This window comes from Nipponia nippon, unplaced genomic scaffold, assembly GCF_047370975.1.
Source record: "Nipponia nippon isolate SJK-2023a ecotype South Korea unplaced genomic scaffold, ASM4737097v1 scaffold_1, whole genome shotgun sequence".
Taxonomy (NCBI): domain Eukaryota; kingdom Metazoa; phylum Chordata; class Aves; order Pelecaniformes; family Threskiornithidae; genus Nipponia; species Nipponia nippon.
The window spans coordinates 56,648,789-56,666,715 of NW_028262290.1; the positions used below are offsets into that span (position 1 = coordinate 56,648,789).

Below are 17,927 nucleotides of genomic sequence, written 5' to 3' on the forward strand. Positions count from 1 at the left end.
AATCAGCAGTTGATTGCACTAAAGAGGAGAAGACTAGAAGGAAAAAATTCGTGCCAAATACTTTTAGTAAGAGGGGAAAATTACAGAAAACTAATGAAATTATAAAATTCAGAATGAGGGGTGCTGGGTTTTATCACCTAGCCTTCCCTGTTGTGTCAGGAGTGAGTAAATTATGCCACGTAGAATCTGTTTATGCCTGAATTCGTCTGTACCCACCACTTTGCGTGGAGGGGAGGCCACTTCTTCACAGGCTGTGGCTACTGCATTCAGAGTGCCTTGTAATTTAGAGCATGCTTCCCGAAAATGGAGCTCATCTTTCAGGGATCTCCTGAGTCACTTCTGAAAACGCAGAAACTGGTCAACTCCAAAGCTTTTGATGGTGGCGGTGGAAGTCTCACTGACTCCATTTCACCTCCCCTTTCTTTGTGCAAGTGAGGCAGGAGTGAAACTGTGCAGCACTGAGGAAAGATGCCTTTGTTATCCTCTGGCTTGCTTTCTGTTCTCAGTTAATTTCAGATTTTTCTTCCTCTTTAAGAAAAGTGTCCTTTCTAATCCCTCCTGGCTCCCCCTCTAGGTTGTAGCCCTTAAAGCAAGTGAGATGGAATAGAATCACAGAATGCTTTGGGATGGAAGGGACCTTTGAAAGTCATCTAGTCCATCCTCCCTGCAATTGGCAGGAACATCTACAACTAGGTCAGGTTGCTCAGAGCCCCATCCAGCCTGGCCTTGAATGTTTCCAAGGATGGGGCATCTGCCACCTCTCTGGGCAACCTGTTCCAGTGTTTCACTACCCTCATTGTAAAAAATTTCTTCCTTATATCCGGTCTGAATCTACCCTCTTTTAGTTTAAAAGAGAGCAGTAATGCTGTTTTGTTTGCTTACAGCTCATCTATGAAAAATATTTTGTTTCTGTTGAACCACACCCTTTGTCCTGACGCAGCTGCTCTGACCGTACTCCCCTTGCAAGCCAATGCCGTCGTTACTCGCTGGGCTCTTCCAGCCCCCATTTTATTTAGAGAACCTGAAGATGTGCTGTGAAACCCAAATCATCCCAGCTGTATCCATCAGAGCTGTTTCTAGTGACGAGTTCTCAAGCAAAAAATGTTTTCTTGTGTATATAGTAAGAAACGAGTTTTACTGTGCGCAAGTTACTCAACAGAGGGATTTTTGGTTATTGCTTTCCGAGACATCGATCATTTTTTACAGGTAGAAAGTCAACAGAACAGAAAGCTAACGTACAGGAGGCAAAGAAATCCTTAATTTTTCAGTTAGGCTTTTTTATTTCAATCAATAGTTTAACAAGTGCTTAAACTTCCCTGGCAGTTTAATCTGGAACATAGTTGAGAAGAAAAATATCTTCTATAACTTTACAAAAATAAAAAGATTTTTTTTTTTTAAATCCTGCACTTCAAGCAAGCACACTCCAACTCAAGCGAGACAGACATTATATCTTATTTTTATGAACAGGAGTCCATATTATGACATTCTACCCCAGGGCAGCAGGCAGTATATGTAAACGGTATAGAAACAGAGTAAGAACACTTGTTTTGATTTTTTTCTGATCCCTTTTGTCCTTTTTCTTAAATAGAACCTGTTACAAAAATTGTCCAAGAACTTCTTCAGGTTACCATTTCTTCTGTCAGGTGGCTCCTTGAGTAGGATATTACTGAGGGAAAAACTTTCAGCTGTCCTGGCAACATTGGCAGTTACTGAAGATACCAACATAAATTGTTTCATTTTTCAAAGCTTCTGCATTTTGGTATGGGACAAATCACTCAGTTTGTAGGTCTTCCACTGCTAAACCACTTGTGGCTTAACTTCTTTAGCAGCCAGGGGTGCCAGCACATGAGGTCAGGTTGGAGAAATAAAATGAATGGAATATATTGTCTCACAAATGCATACAGTGCTGTGCAGCAGTTAATTTAGTGCATGATGAAACCAAAAGATCAAGGAAGCTTAGCTCCTAGTTCTGTAGCCTAGGAGAAGCGTTGCAGAGAATGTGGATTGGCAAATAAACTGCACTCTGAAGACTTACTTACATCTTTGTCCAACTTGGCTTCTATTGGCTAATAGAAAAATAAAGAAAAAAAATATATAGGCACAAGGAGGGAAGCTGGTGCAGCGTATGCTAAGAACCCAGATCATAAAATTATGTTTATGGTCAACACTACAAATAAACTAGAGGAGCCCAAGTCAGATTTCTGGCAATGTACTACAAAGGCTTTTTTCAAGTGCTTCCTTTTTAACTATCTCTAGGTGACAGAGAAAAAAAATGCAGTTGTACAATTTGTACATTCTGTCATGTTTGCATTTAGTGTAATGGTAAGCCTGGGAAAACCTAGACCTTTGCAAGTCTGTGATTCAAAACACAGTTGAGACGTGAATGTGCTTTTTAGAGGCAAGAACTAGACAGGCCTTTCTCTTGAAACTGTTGTAATATTTCTGACATTAAGCAATTTACAGAGGAGCCATGAGGCACTAATAAACCATAGATCATTGGCCTGATGAGTACAGAATGTCGTGCTGTGGAGCAGTGCCTTTGCTTTTGGCTTCAATCCTGCATCACAAGCGTGTGCAGATTTCAGCTGGGACCGAGCTGTGTGTGGCACTTGCATAGGGAAGGAACAGGGTCTGACAACTCCTAGCCATTGATGTTTTTTCCAGAGTTGAGGCCACCTAACGTGGAAATGGTCGATGGTGGTGGAAGAAGCTTGTCTCATGTCATCTGAAGAACATCGTGCCATACCCACCTCATAAATAAATGAATTTACTCATGCCACTGTGTCTCGAATGGAAGTCAGAAACAAAGCTAGTATTTGAAAGGACTTGTTTAACTATCTTGTAATAGCTCAGTAGCTCAGTTGGAGATATGCTGGTGTAAATCTGCTGAATAAAAAAACTCGAGTCTAGCTAGAAAAAATCAAACTCTTTCCTGGTTCCTAGCTTCTCTTTCAGAGGCATCATGTCTCCTTAACCCTCTAGTTAAAACTGTGCTCCTGATGCCTCCCTACGACCAACTGATCCAGAACTGACTCTTCAAGTAGGTTTGGCTGTGTGGAGCAGAAAGCCATCAAGAAATACTGATCAGAGTAGCTGTTGTTCATAGGGCTCGATCCATCATGGGGAGTTGGCATTCAGCCTATTCCAGCAGGCTGAAGGAGGATCTGGTATCAGATGGATGGATGAATGCTTTCTCTGGTGACTACTGAGCCATCCTGAGCTCCATTCCTGACTCATATGAGTTTTCTGTGACTTTTCATCTTTCTGAGGAAAAAATGTGAAAGATGTGATCTGACCCGGCAGTGAGTCTATGATACTGTTCCTTCTCCCCTTCCTCCTGCTGTCTCAAAACGAGGTGAATCTGAGGAAATTCACATCCAAGTCCGATATCAGCTTGGAAAAACTGTCAAGGAGGCACGGACTGTGAGGACGTAGGGAGCCTGAGCATAGCCTTTTGCTGCTTGAATGGATTTTTCCTGCTCTTTTTGTTAGCAAGGTCCATGCTGTCACTATGTTTTCAAAGAATGCTTTTGCTATAGCAGACAGTATGGAGACTCACCTATGTAAAGCTGAAAGACCCTCATTCAAGACATGCTTTTCCTACAATGCTGAAAATAATATATTAAAGACTTTTTTCTCCCATAGTACCGGACTGGGCAGCTAGAAGCTACTGACACTGATGAAGAAACGCAATGACCTTACTCCATATGTTTCTTACACAGGTTCCTGCTCCTCCTGCGAGCTGAAACCCATGTGTATATCACTAAAAGTCACAGCCCAAATGCTACAAGGTTAAGCCATGCCTTCAGCTCGCTCCCCATTAAAGCAGGGGAGCATGGTTCATCTATGAACTTGTGCCCCCTTGCTGGCCTTAAATATCTCCCCTACTGCCTCCAGAGTCTGCTCTGATTCGCATCAGTGCACACAAGGCTGTATTTGCCACTGGGGGAAACCTGAGGGTTTCCAGGGCAGGCTCTTGTTGAAGAATGCTTTGAGGGGCTGTGCTTATCCACCTTCCCAGCAGTGTCTCCCCAAACCAAGGCTGATTTAAGCTTGGTGAAACCGTGATATGTGTTGGGGCAGTCCAGCAAGGAGAAAAGGGAGGGGGCAGCTGCACTTGTGCAGCTCTTGCTCCTCCCTCTGGTACGACTGCTCCAGTCTCTCTCCCAGATGGATGCAGGTCTGCTTCTGTCTGCTTTCTTGCTCTACTACGGGCCGTGGTGTGCTTGCTGCTGAAACCCTTTACTTGTTCCTGCATAAGATCACATCACTAAAAATACGTTGCTAAATAGGGTTGCAGAACATGTTAGAGCCCACTTGCTTCTTTCCTTTGTCCACCTGGCTGAGACAAAATCCAAGGCACAAATACTGCATGCGGAGTATGCAAGGCCTCAGGAATACAAAACCAGAAGTAGTCCCTGCAGCCTTGTATCGGCCACTTACCTGTACTCTGTGCATCCGACAGAAAAATGCTGCTTCTGTCTGGCTTTAAGGGGGCTTGGTTGTAACTATTTGCTAGATACAAAGGGAGGCCTCGAAGCAATTACGTAGGTAAGAAAATTGAATGAGAAAATATTAAACCACTGGTTATTTTTACACCTTAATGATTGTAAAAATAGCTTAAATTACTTGCAATATATTTTGTTAATTAGAGGTATCAACCATTTAGCACTATCTGAATGGAGGGCTGTTGATTTGCTGTTTCTTTTTGTGTTAGGAGCTGTGAGATAATGACAAGATAAATCTTTGTGGATTTCCTCCTTATATACATATCTACATCAGAGCTGTGAAGTCAGGGGGGGAAGCCGCTATCACAGTACTGGCAAGTCACCGAGCCCTTCCCCAGAGATAAATTCTGATGAGAAACCGGGCGTTGAGGAGAAGAGTACCACAGCGGTAAGATGGCAGAGACTACTGAAGCAGGATCATAATGTTCGCCCCAGCAGTTAAAAAAAAAAATATAAAAGGAGACCCCTTCCCTCCCCCCAGAAGTCTGCAGTCCTAAAGTGCAATTACTTTTGTGCAGTCATGTCAGGCCAGGGATCAGACTGGATGAAGTTCAAAGCACAAACATCAAACGAGTGCTGTTCGGGATTCAAGGAGGAGGGGGGAAGTAAGGAAAAGAACAACAGTTCTCAGGCATTCAAGTGCATCAAAAAAATAAATGTCCCTTTTTTTCAGAAGAAAAACAACCCCCAGTCTGGTGGAATCCTGGCTTTGTAGTCATGAAAAATAAGGTTTTTTTTACTTCTAGCTGAGAATGTCCCAATATGACACAGTACAAATAAACACCACCAAAGCAAGAGCTGGGGCGCTGGGATATTTTTCCGGTGCCCTGCTGCTATACAGCCTTATTTTATTCTCCTCTGGTGACTCTTCAGATCTGGGCACTGACGAAGCGCACTGAATTAAAGGCATCTGGTAGGAAGTGGCTCTCTTCTCTGGTCGGTCGGGGCTGGACCCATCGCTCGGTCTCTGGCCGTTGTACAGCAAGTACCTGCCCCGGGCATCCTGCTCCATTTTGAAGATTTCGTACTCGGTGTGAGGTAGGCGGATGCCGAGCGCGATGCAGCCGTTCGTGTGGGTGACGTCTTGCTGAACCCCAACTTGCCAGGACCCCTGTGCTCCGCACTCATTCCCGTTGAAGACGTTGAGCAGAGAGGCTGTGGATATATCCATGGGAGTGACCTTCATGTGATTCACTGCGAGAGGAAGAGAGGAGCTATCAGCAGAGGGATGAAAACAAAAGCAAAGGCAACGTGTGGATTGGGGTGTACCTGTGAAATCAAAATTGTCTCTCCTTGTTCATTCTGAAATCAATTTTTTACATTGCAGGTGTGGCCAGCAAATCTATTTGTATCATTTTATGTCTTTGACATAATTGCCTCTCGCACAGAACACGCACACACACAAACTCAGTTGAAGAAAACCTGATGGCCACATATCTCAGTCAGAGATTAAGCAGAGCTTTTCATAAATTCCAGACAATCCTTTACAGATAAAGCCTGGTTGGTTATATTAGGAGATAGCTGAAAGAGGAAGCAATAAAACTTGACTCATGTTTTATTACCATCCATATTAATCCATAAGTAAGGCTGTTTATAATGTATTTTTCATCATTTTTTTAGTACGTTACCCTGTAAAGCTAATGAAATAATTAGTCCCAATTGGAAAATTTGGAAAGTACCACAGCTGCATTATCTTCCGATTATTACCTGTCCTTTTTCATGTGAATTATGAAGTATTGCTGAACTACAGAGAGATGCTTTTTCTCATATCTAAACACTGGCTGCAGCTTGCAGTATCAAATACAGAAATGCTGTAGCTTCTGCAGTTCCAAGCTGCCTGTATTTCAAAGGAGCTGAAGGCACATAAAGTTTTATTTTTCAGCCAAGTTTAAAGTTGGGAAAAGCCAAATTGAATGAGCCTATGGAAGCTGAATAGAGATTATTCCTGGTGTGCATTTGACACTATATATCAAGAAAAGGGGGTCTGAATGGATCATGCTGACTGAAACAGAAGCAAATAACCAGCCCCCGTGCCTCCCAACACACCAAAATCCCAAATTCTCTTGCAGGTCATTAACAGTGTATATGTCTTTTTATAGTAAGATGTGTTGGGAGTTTTATTCTGAGTTTTTATAAAGATATCCGACTCAATGGCTGTACAGTTCACATTATTTGTTAGCTGGTGTAAAAGGTCTATTGAAAATGTAAAAGATCTAGAGAAAGTAAACCTAAAAGTTTTACTAAAACCAAGTTAGTGACCTCGTAGTGAGGTAACTTGGCATACCAAAAACCAGAAATTCGAGCAAAATCTGGATTTGACCCCAGGAGCTGAGCTGGGACATGCATGCAGCTGTAAAGAGCAAAAGCCCCGATGGGCAAGGGTATCACCTGCCTCCTAGGAAAATCACAGATTAGTAAATTATTTCTTATAGTTAGATGCTTTCCTAAATTGAAGCCATGCAAGAAACTATATGTTTCTCACATGGTAACTGAAATCAAGGAGGAGAAGAGCCCACAGAGTGCTTGGAGGCTTCCAGAGGCTCCACTGGGGCTGGCACCATGGCGGGCCATCGTGTTTTGGAGATGTTTGCTTGTGTGAGTGGTTAAAGCTACTGAGCTACTGAGCTCTTTCTAAGCAGGGCACTATGGGGCTGTTTGCACAGGAAGGCTTCTTGGTGGCAGGGACCCGGGTGGCGTCACCACCGAGCACTGCTTCCCAAAGTACTCGAGGGGGTTTTGGTTAGATACATCTAGTCGTCACTGTGGTGGGATTAATCAGAGCTGTCTTTAGGGACATCCTTACTTGCTCTAGGGCCCCTTGGAAGCTGATGAAAAGACACATGCTGCTGCTGTATCTGTCTTCACCAGAAAATGATTCATACCACATATGACCTGAAATGCCTTCTGAAGGTGCTTTTTTCTCTCTACTGAAGGAGCCCTAGGACACAGATCTAATCTCAGATACTTTGCTTAGATGCTTGAAGTCTGCCACTGGACTCCAAGACTTAGTGATGCAAGATCTTATTTTCTTGTGCTGTACTTAAAGATCTCTGCCTCAAATGAGTATTGCTTCAGTGGTGCGAAATACTGTGCAGCTGTATAGTTTGGCTGGGCATTCACACAGTGCCTGAGAACTTCCCAAGAAATGACTAACTCCTGAAAATGACAGAATGAAATCATCAGCAACCAAATCGTTATGAGTGAACTCTGCTCTGGTCCGTAACTACGTGACCACCTCTGCCCCCAGTGTAGCAAGCCACTCTACCTTTGAACACAAACTCCGTGCCGCCCATCACTTTGGATGAGTGCACTCCCCGGCTGTAGCGTCCCTTGGCGTAGATGGTGAAGGTGGGGTGCTTGCAGATGGGGTCGGAGTAGTGGTAGTAGTGACCTTCCCAGGTGTTGTTGTTGTCGTGGAAGATGAAGTGCCGAGTGAGGAAGAGGACCTCCGGTCGCACCTCGCAGCGCTGGCTCACCCACTCTCCGTGTAGCCCTATAGTCAGATCTGCCTTGGGGGGTAAGATGGGAGGATGGTGCTCGTCCGACCGGTAGATGATTCTGCACACGATGCACGTGCGGTCGTGGTTCTGAAATGAGGCAGAGAGAAACCCTCGTTAAGCATTATCCGTGACAGAAGGCAATGAATCAGGCTGGCTGTTTCATGTTGAAATGACACCAGCTCAACATTTTAAGGAATACGTTGTTATTTCTTATCTTTTTAATGTTCTCTTGCAGATTCTCACCCTTCAAAGCACCTGAAACATGGCACCATTTGGTTTTGTATGTATAAGACTGCACAGCAGGAGCGGAGTTAGGAGATTAATTCCCTCATCTGCATTTCTCTGAAATGAACATTTTAGTGCAGCTTTTCATTGGATCTAGAAAAGGCTGACTATCCTTCAGATCATATAAGAAGCGGGCAGATGGTAATTTACCATGGTAGGGACTTGGCAACTTGTGTTAGAAATTAGTACGTTTACTGAGCTCTTACTTTGCATCTGTCTTCCTTTTAGTTGTTAACTTTGGGTACCGTAGATGGACATGGGTGTCCTAAGTACATTTTTCAGTTGGGTAGCAGCCTGGGAGAACACTAACCAGTGATTTTAAACTTTTTCAGCTTTTCGGAGCCTTAATGCAAGCTTGTGAAATGTATGATATGGCCGGCTGCTGCCAGACACGGTGGACGGGGTCCGTGGTGCCTGCCGGGCTCCGAGGCGGCTCAGGGCTGTGAGCCAAGCACCAGCCTGGAGCAGCTGGGTATCCCCAGCCCCGTCCATGAGTGCCAGGGCTGTCTTATGAGGGGCGTGCAGGCTCCGAGTCCATGGCAGGAGGGGAGGGAATTTCACGCTGAGAGTTCCACCTCCTGACATCAGAAACTGAAACTACAGAAACCTGTACGTTGTTCCTAAGGCTAACTCTTTCTGCCTCTTGTTGGCAAAAGAGCTTGGCCTAGCTATTCTCTTTTTCAAACTGTATTTTGCGCTTTCTCAATGGCAAGAGAGAAGGCAGCATTAGCATTTGTCTCTGCTCTGCTAAACCTTGAAGTAAATTTTATGGACCAATAAAGGATTACAACACTAATTTTTTAGCTCACTTCATTTATGACAAATAATTAGATCAAGAAGAATAAATGCCGCCCCGCAAGGCAAAAGCAGTGTTTTCTGTTTTACAAGTGCCTGTTTTGGGTTGGCAATGTGCTGTTTGTTTACATCTCGGGATCTCTAGTCGGCTGGTGACATGCGGAGGTGCTGTGATCTGAGCTGTAAGCAGGCTTATGCTCAGAGTGAAAGGCAAGGACCACACAGACGGCTTGTCCTTTCATCTTTCAAGGACACTTGATCCTTCCTGGAGAGAGTGGGATGCACTGGGCGGGTTACTCACATCCACCTTGTTCAAGCTGCAAGGTGTTTTCCCGAGGTGCAGTTCACAGTGCACCGAGTTAAGAGCTGAAGCTCCCCACGTAGCCATCGGGGAGACAGATTTATACAAATACTTCTTCTTTGCGCCTCTTTCCAGCCCTCTTTTCTGAGATCTCTCTGAGCTCCCTCCATAATGTAAATGCTGATATTCATCGCTCGTACTTTAAAGTCCACATGAGCTGTTATGGAGTCAGCATTTCTCCACTCACTGCCTTCAGCTCATGGCACACTTTAGAGGCGGCATTTACACAACCTTCATTAGTGCCCTGAGTTTCTCCAATAATATGACCGTAGGTAGCTTCAGAGAATCAACATACAACTCCCACAATATATCCCTTTTACACATATTAAGATGGGTTTATATTTGCCCCCACTCCAGACCAGATAGACACCAGAAGTCAGTGAAATCAATCAAAAGTTTGTTGTTCTACATCCCTGGGATGTAGAATAATGGTGTATGTGCAAAATAACTACAAATTATGTCACTCAGGCTGATCTGAACCGGTGCTGGCCAACAGCCCCGCTTTGAGGAGGAAGGAGGTTGGACCTGGTGACCTCCAGAGGGTCTTTCCACCCCGGAACACATGGTCTTCTGGGAACCACGTGTCAGCATACTGTCAAAGTGGATGCAGTTCTTTCCCACTGTGGAGCTTGTTAACTAATTTTAAGGTACATTTTTCAGCTAAATTCTGCAAGCAGGTGCAAGGGCCATTAGTATCTTAGTGGAAATACAAAGAACATTTAATTGAGTAATTTAACTGCAACTGGTGAAGTTAGCACTGATTTGTGCCATAGTAACTGACAGCAGAGGCTGGTGCAAAACATCTGGTTCTCCTGAACACTGAAAGCACAGATAACAAATAAGGACTGTGAAACTGAGCCGTTTTCTGAAATTGCAAGTTTCAGTTTGGATTTTCTGATGGTCAAGAGAGGAACCAAGATCCAGTTATGTTTCCTATTTTGCTCTAGATTTCTTGCGTGACCTTCCTGTGTGATTTAACCTCATTTCATAGAAATACAGACAATTACAGCTCTTCTGTTTGGGACAGGACTGGTAGGAGGCTAAATAAAGACACTGAGTTGTCAGAAAGCAGACAGAAATTTCGGGGACCTGGATATGATTAAAAATAAAATAATAATAATTATTATAAAATATGTGTGTAGCTCTATTCCTGGAACAAACCTTCAAATACAACCTGACAGAAGTCCAGTGTCCACCTTCCCCTTGCCTGCAATAAAATCTCACCAGGTTTCATTTGCAAGCTTGTTTGGGACTTACTAAACCGGGCTGTTGAATCCCTAGCTCTCTTCAGAGGACCTCAGTCATTTTCTCCGGAAAGCGGTCTGGGTTGCTGGGTGGTTTGCGGCTCAGGCTTGCTGGGAGGGCTGATGACTTATAAATGGCTAGGAAATGAGTTGGTTCTTGGGAAAGGTGGAGACTGTCTTTGCATGTCTTGGGCAGCAGCAGAGCCACCGCGTTTCCCTTGAGCTCCAGCCGTGAATGGGGATGCCAGAAGCTGTGTCCACCCTGTCCCGGGCAGTGCTGCTGGTGCTGCAAGAAAACTGTTAGGTGAGGTGTGCAATTCCATTCACTGCCAACCAAAGCACCGAAGAAACACACATTTTTGAAGTGTAATAGAAATAACACTTTGTCTTCTTGGAGATCAACATCCAAAAGATGTTGCTACTGCCTTGCACGGACACCTGCAGTGATCCAGGCCAAGGGGTTGCGCTGTGGAAGATGCTGGTGTCTATCAAGCACTCATTTCTCCAGCGTGGTTGTCCCGTCACGGGGCAGACTGGCGTCACTAACACTTTAAGGGCTCATAAACTGCACTGATGACAGTAACCTTATTGCTGTGATTGCCCCACTCGCATAAAGTGAAACAAGAAAGCGAGGAAAAGACAGTGTTATAAAACTAAACATAGCCTATATAAGCTGAATTGGTCAATAGTAGGAGACAATTTCTGCTACAGTCCCTTTTCTATTGAAGTGAAGTTGAAAGCTCTTATGATCTCCCAGAGGAGACCCTGGCAGAGTAGCAGGGGCCAGCCAGGGTGGTTTGGTTTATATTCACATTTCCCTCTCAGGAGCCTGTCCTCCACAATCAGTTTGTGAGCCAAGGCAATCTGACCTGGGAACCAGTGGTTTCTGTTGCCCTTGTTCAAAATCTGAAGAAAACCAAACAGAAACCCAGCCTGTTGTCTTCTTGGTCACTCTTGGCTGTTTGTGGGATTCCTCTGTTGTTTCTCAGGTCTAGTGAATGGACAAGAAGGAGACCTGGAATCAGTTCTATTTGTAGCAACTTGGTTTTTTTTTTTACTTTTTTTTGACCAGGAAGGACTATCAAGCATAAATGTTCTTTTTGGCATTTTTCTAGCAGTAGTTTTAGGTTTCTTCTCTCCTCTACAACATTAAAAACCATGGGTATTATGAGTCAAGGCTCTGATGCTGGGCAGGGAGTATTATCATTGTTTGATGTCTTCTCCATCATACCAGGAGTGTAGAAGGTGCAGACTGGTCACACCTGGGGCTGCTTAGTCCCTTGGCTGTGGCCAGCAGCAGAGTGGGCAGAAGAAGGTCCATGGAGCTCCATGGCGGAAAAAAATTCATAACTACAAGCAGCCCCTTTCTCCTTATCAGAGGTGGGTTCACGTCTTGAGGCACAAGGAGGAGTTACTTCCCAAAACTTATAAAACTCATGCTGTGCGACTACACTGGCTGCCATTACACTGTGAGTGGAGGCGACTCCTTGGGCAAACTGAAGGAAGGTCCAAGTTAACTCACAGAAATCGGAGTGAAGTTCAGAGTATAAACACTTGTCTGGAGCTCATCTGGTTCTTTGACCTCTGTGGTCCGTATCTTGAGCCGCTGTAACGCTGTGTAGCCCTTCTAATTCCAGAGGCTTTGCACCAGCTCTGAAGGTCGGGCCAGTTGCACTGCTAAGAAATGTCCAGCCTGCCTGCCTTCTAATTACTGACGATGTGCCCAGATGAAGGGGCTAAGGTGAACGGGCACTTTCTGCAACTAGCAGGGTGTGGGACAGGGAGAGGTTAGGGTGGTGAGGAGGGAAGCAGGAGTATCCCTTTCACAGGCTGGCTCAAGTACCTCATACGGACATACCCTGAACGCATCACTTCCCTGAGACCAGCACTTGAATCTAAGCCTACTTAAACCTTTTTTTTTGCTGTGATGCTATCTTTCACAGAGTTATGAACTTCTTAGCGGAAGGATATGCCACAGGTAAACTCCCTTTTGTCCAAGTAATGGACGAGAGAAAGATCTAGTTTTGTTATGAGGCAATTGGACTTAATTATGGAGTAATTTATTTTTAACAATTGACTGTATTTTTCACTGTTGCTTTTTCAGGTCGGCTGCTCTTGGCTCTTAATTACACTCGCTAAGGTCTTGCAAATCACTCCCTTTCCATGTGTGTCAGGGAAAGATTATTTTCTAAAAACAGACGTTCAAAGAAAATAGGGAACAGAAGCAGAGGACATTCGAGTCCAAACACGATTAAGTACTCTCTAATAAAAAGCTCATTTGGGCATGACATAAACCAAAAAGCAATAGAAAGAGCAGTGGACAGGATGAACATCTGTTCTGTGTTTTGATTATCTTAGGTGTACAATGCAATATTTTTAATAGTGGGGTCTTGCTAGAAGGACCAGCCCATGAAATGGCTGCTGCCCAATGACTGGAAAATCCCTTCCCATGAAGACTGCCTCCTTGCAGCTCTGCAATGCTAAATTGATGGTGCCCCAACTCCTCGCCCTCCCGGGTGTTTCTTCAAAGCCAATTTCTGAATTAATCCATGAGGCCATGTGGGCTGGAATAAGCCTGAATCTCTGGCTGGAAACTCAGTTCGTGTAGTCAGGGAAAAAACAGTTTGTGATCTGAACATTTCCACCAACATTTTTCCTTATCCCTCCCTCCTGCTGCCTCAGCTGAAGTGGTAACAGGGCCAGAGAGCTCTTGAAGCCAAGCAGGGAGGTTTCTAATAAAAAAAGCAAACAAGGATGAGGTTCCTTGATCTTTTTCCCAATTGCTGTGGATAGTCAGAAACATAAACCCTCTTAGCATAGTTTAATTTTCTCTTAAGTTCTACAGGATTCTATGGCTGCCTAGGACTAATTTGCCTCTAATCAATTCATAGTGTTTTTTATGGCCCAGGCCAAAAAAATACCACGCAACTGGGATGCTCTCTGAGCAGTGGTGAAATGAGCTTTGAACAACACGTAGAAAGATCTTTCTGGAAGGTGTTCTAGTTTTCTTTGAACACCTTTGTATTTCGATGCTGTTGTTAAACAATAAGACATCTATGGACCAAACCCTTTTCAAAATGTACAGAAAATCTACCCTTTCCTTATGGTTCAAGCAGAAGCTGAAATCAATGCTTAATACCAAAGAGAGGACCTGCAGGATATACTGAAAGTTGTATTTAGGGACAAAACAAACAAGCACTAATAGTAAAGAGGAGGCTGAAAATATCGTTATTTTCAACTAAACACCTTGTTCAAACATATTTGCTCTCTCCTGTATCTATCTATTCATTCCTTATATCCTGAAAACGTGTCTGTATCTCAATCCAAAAATTTTAAACCACTATTTGTCTGAAACAGCTCAAATTGTAACTCAGCCCTTCTCTTGTAGAATTACAATAGATGACTGGTCTGATATTTGGCTATTTACATAACGGAAAATTAACATTATCTCAACTATAACTTACTGTTTTTTAAGGAAAGATTCATTGCTCAGACTACTTAAGAGTCTGAAAGATGCAGTGCATTCTTAGCAGAACAGACTGAAAAATTAATATGTGATATTTTTCATTAGATTATTATTTTAAACAGGACACGGGAAAATATCTCATTGAGTATACACAGTCTGGAGGAACAGAGATACAAAGCAAAATTTTGTTTTCTGGTATTAAATTTTTCTCTGAAAAGCAAATGTTTCTCTTCAAAAAATGAAAAAAGCATTTTTAGGGGATTTTTTGGTATCTTTAATGGAAAATTTTGACCATTTTCTGACAGGCTTTCTCTGTTGTCTTTTATAGTTGCAAATAGTTGGTATTTTACTAGACCAGACACATTAAGAAGACAAAAGCATAGAAGGCAGCAATGTGTAGTAAGCTCTTAAACCATCCAAAAATATGGCAGCTCCTGTTATAGGAGGCCTGGTGTTGGGGCAGACGTGGGACTGGTGCTGTTTGGAGCTGATCCGGGCTAAGGAAAAGCAGCGGACAATTCTGAGAAGTAGTGAACCCGATTAGTTTTCTCAGTAGCAGTTCGTTTTACACCTGCAAGTTCTTTCGACTTACATGAAATTACACAGCAGTTTCCCAAAGTAATCTGGGAAATCATCTCTCCTTCTCTTTTTATCTGGAGCCACTGCACAATGGAGGCATCCTTCCTGTACCTTAACTTGGTTAAGAGATTCAAGTATCAGCTCTGCCTCAGCAAGACGGAAAAGCACACGCTCTTGCGATCGGCTGTGCCACTTTTGGACTCCTCCTCGCTCTCCTCTTCTCGCCCCCCCAGCAATGCCAGCATCAAACCAAACCCCAAGCCCAAACCCTTGGCAGAGCATTGGCTTCTTTCTCTAATGCCTCCCTTGGGGCTCAGACCTTTAAACTTTCACCTTTTATTCAAACCCAGATATTCAGTGTGGCTACTCTAAGTACACCCTTCCCTCCCTGTCCCCCACACCATTGCCAGCTGGGCCTGGTCTCTCCTCAAGGGCTGCTGCCACCACCACCCCGCTCAGTTACAATAACCCTGTGCTGGTGAAGTCACTTATTTCAAATTTCTGTAGCAATATCCTGCCTTACCAAGTTATGTACTGACATGAATAATATTTCTACAACACTCTACTTCTGCTGCCTGAGCTCCCAGGTCTGTGCTGGTGGCTGCAGTGTGGGGAGCTTGTTTGGAAGAACCAGGATCTCAGCTGATATAAAACCACCTTTGACCAGTCCCAATCTGCACTGGTTACCGATGCGTGGCAAGAAGCAGGTCTGGTTTGCGGTTGGAAAAAGAGGACAGGTTGCATTTATATGGTATTGCAATAGCAAGGGCTAGCACCCAGCATAGCCTTGCTGCAGGAAGGTGTGCGGTGAGGGACCAGGTGCCAGGTGTCCTCAAGTGCAGGCTCAGGCCCCGAACTATGTGTGCAGTACAGCCCTAAGCGGTGGCCCGGGATCTTGCAGGGTCTGATAGTCACAAAAGCTGGGGTAGGAAAGCACATATTACCATGAGGGAAAGCACTGAAGAAGAGGGGAAAGAAAAGACGTGCTTAGCAATGATCTCTCACACCCACCTGAATACCGTGTGTCACGGGCAGGGCAAGATGGGATTGCAATGAGGCATGCCTGGTCAGGATGCTTTAAACCTCACCACCCGAGAAAACGAGGTCCCAGGTTTTAGTGTTAGTAACTGTGTGCTCCCAGGATGCATACAAATGGAACTCGTGCGAGAATTTCAATTCAAGGAAATGCTTCCAACTCAACAAAAAAAGTTGGATGGCTTTGCCTCACATTGCCAAGGAGCCACGTCCACAGAAAGGACACCTTTATGAATTGCTCACTATAGTATCAAGCTCCGCTCCTCCACCACTCTAGGTAACTGCAGACCAAGACAACGCTTTAACAAATGGCTACAATCTCTCCCCACCACAAAAGTGATAATTTCCAGGCTTTCCATGACCTCATATGAAGCTGAGTTGGCTAATGTGCATTAGGCTAGCTCTGGGGAGTTGACAAGCACGGCTGACACAGTTATAATTCAGCCTGCCAAAGGGAATGAAGAATAACAAAGATTTAGAACTTTAATTAAAAAATCTTGAAGCAAATGAAATGCTGGAGAGAGTGGTAACTCCTTTGCAGGGTTGTCAGTTTGGGATTTCTTTTGGTAGGGAACAGAGGAGCTGCAAGCAGGAAGGAGGGTGGAGGTAGGTTCAGATTTATCTACAAATGCGTACCATATATTTTAAGATATTGCGGAACGGTTTTTAATAACTGCTCCCATGAAGGGAAAGATAGTGAAGGAATCCAAATGCACTACCATTACACAACTGCCTGATCTACGATGTTGATTCTGTTGCACAACCCTGCATAAAACTGAAATAAACACAACCGACTTGAAATGCAAAAGTCTTCTGGTTGTTCTTTTTTGATATAAACTACTTTAGCCTGGGCAAAAGACAAGAACAAAGAGAAGACCGGCCTTTTTCTCAGATGAATGTGCTTGCATGTCATCTGTCCCATTAAAATGATACTAATTTATGGTGACGTGAATATTTTGGGAAGTATCAACAAAAAAATTCCTGGAAAACCCAAAGGGACAGCTTGAATGTCCATCTTGAGGAACAGAGTATTCCAAAACAAAGCTGCCTTATATGTTTATTAGGCCTTTAAAAAGCAACCTATATAGCCCTCTGAACCATGTAGCAATATTACTAGCGAGTCCTCCCTCCCGTCTTATGAAGCAATTCCGGTTAGATGCCAACAACAAGGAAGGTGTCAGTAGTTTAGATACATATGTTGAGTTGATCTGAAGGTCCATGTTTTATTTTGCTAGGCTAAATAGTTAATTTTGATCTGTGGTACTGTATTTGTGTTGAGGCAGGCTTTTACTGCAGTTGCAGAACAGTGATAGTCAAGAAAGATGAATAAGGTTTTAAAAGCAATGCTTAGCTTTTGACCATTCACACAGAGAGTGAAAAGCAACCTTTTGCTTTAGCCCTTGCCTAGCACTAGTGCTGGTGTAGGCAGCAAGTGCAGAGTGGCACCTTCAAAGGAGCACTCTTCGGCATGGCCACCGCCAACAGCGCTGCTGAGCACGGCAAGGACCAGCCTCAGCTAGAAGCTGTTTGCTTTCTCTTATCTCTGCAGTGCATCACACGCACCGTTATTGTTCATAAACCTGGAATTAACCTATCTGAACATTCCTCTGAATGTTCTTTCTTTGCTCCTCCCGTAGTTTCCCTAACCAAGAGTCTTTTGCAAATAATAATGAACAAAAGAACCCCCTCAAGTGTTGGCTTAATCTAGAAGTCTAGTGGCGCTACTCTGGCAAACAAAGGAGTTTTGTCCTCCAAAATTACACTTTTTGGTTGAGATAATGTTTTGCATATTTCTCTGAGGCGGTTCACATGTTTAACATCTATTTATTAACTTACACTTGCATTTCCCTGTGAGCTCCTCAAGTACATAGCATTCCCCTATAGATGAAGTCACTGAGTTTCAAAGAGATGAAGACTCCAATGTTGAAAAAGCACAAAAAACTTGGCACACTTTGTTCTTTCACTGCCTGGCTAAAGGAAAGCCCAAGCACCAGTCTCCATATGTGGAATCTGTATTAGCTGCAAATGCCAGGTGCTGCTGGAAGTCAGCTCCCAGCAGCAAATAAACTTGTAATAGAGAATCAACCCATTGGAATTGCATTTTCAAGGGAAAATGTCTTACTGAAAGTGTGTGGCCAGCAAATGTCTGAGCAT

The 17,927-nt window shown here is 43.8% G+C and overlaps 1 protein-coding gene across 2 annotated transcripts in view; it reads right to left on the reverse strand.

Annotated features, from left to right (window-relative positions):
• Positions 1–1,256: 1,256 nt before the first annotated feature.
• APCDD1 (APC down-regulated 1) overlaps positions 1,257–17,927 on the reverse strand; it is a 33,268-nt gene continuing 16,597 nt past the window's right edge. For both annotated transcript variants that reach the window (XM_087756800.1, XM_009470744.2), the window contains exons 4-5: positions 7,774–8,095; positions 1,257–5,702 (exon numbers count right to left, since the gene is read on the reverse strand). In XM_087756800.1, the coding sequence (XP_087612926.1) occupies positions 5,251–5,702; positions 7,774–8,095 (774 nt within the window). In that variant the 3' untranslated portion in view covers positions 1,257–5,250. The remainder of the gene's footprint in view (positions 5,703–7,773; positions 8,096–17,927) is intronic.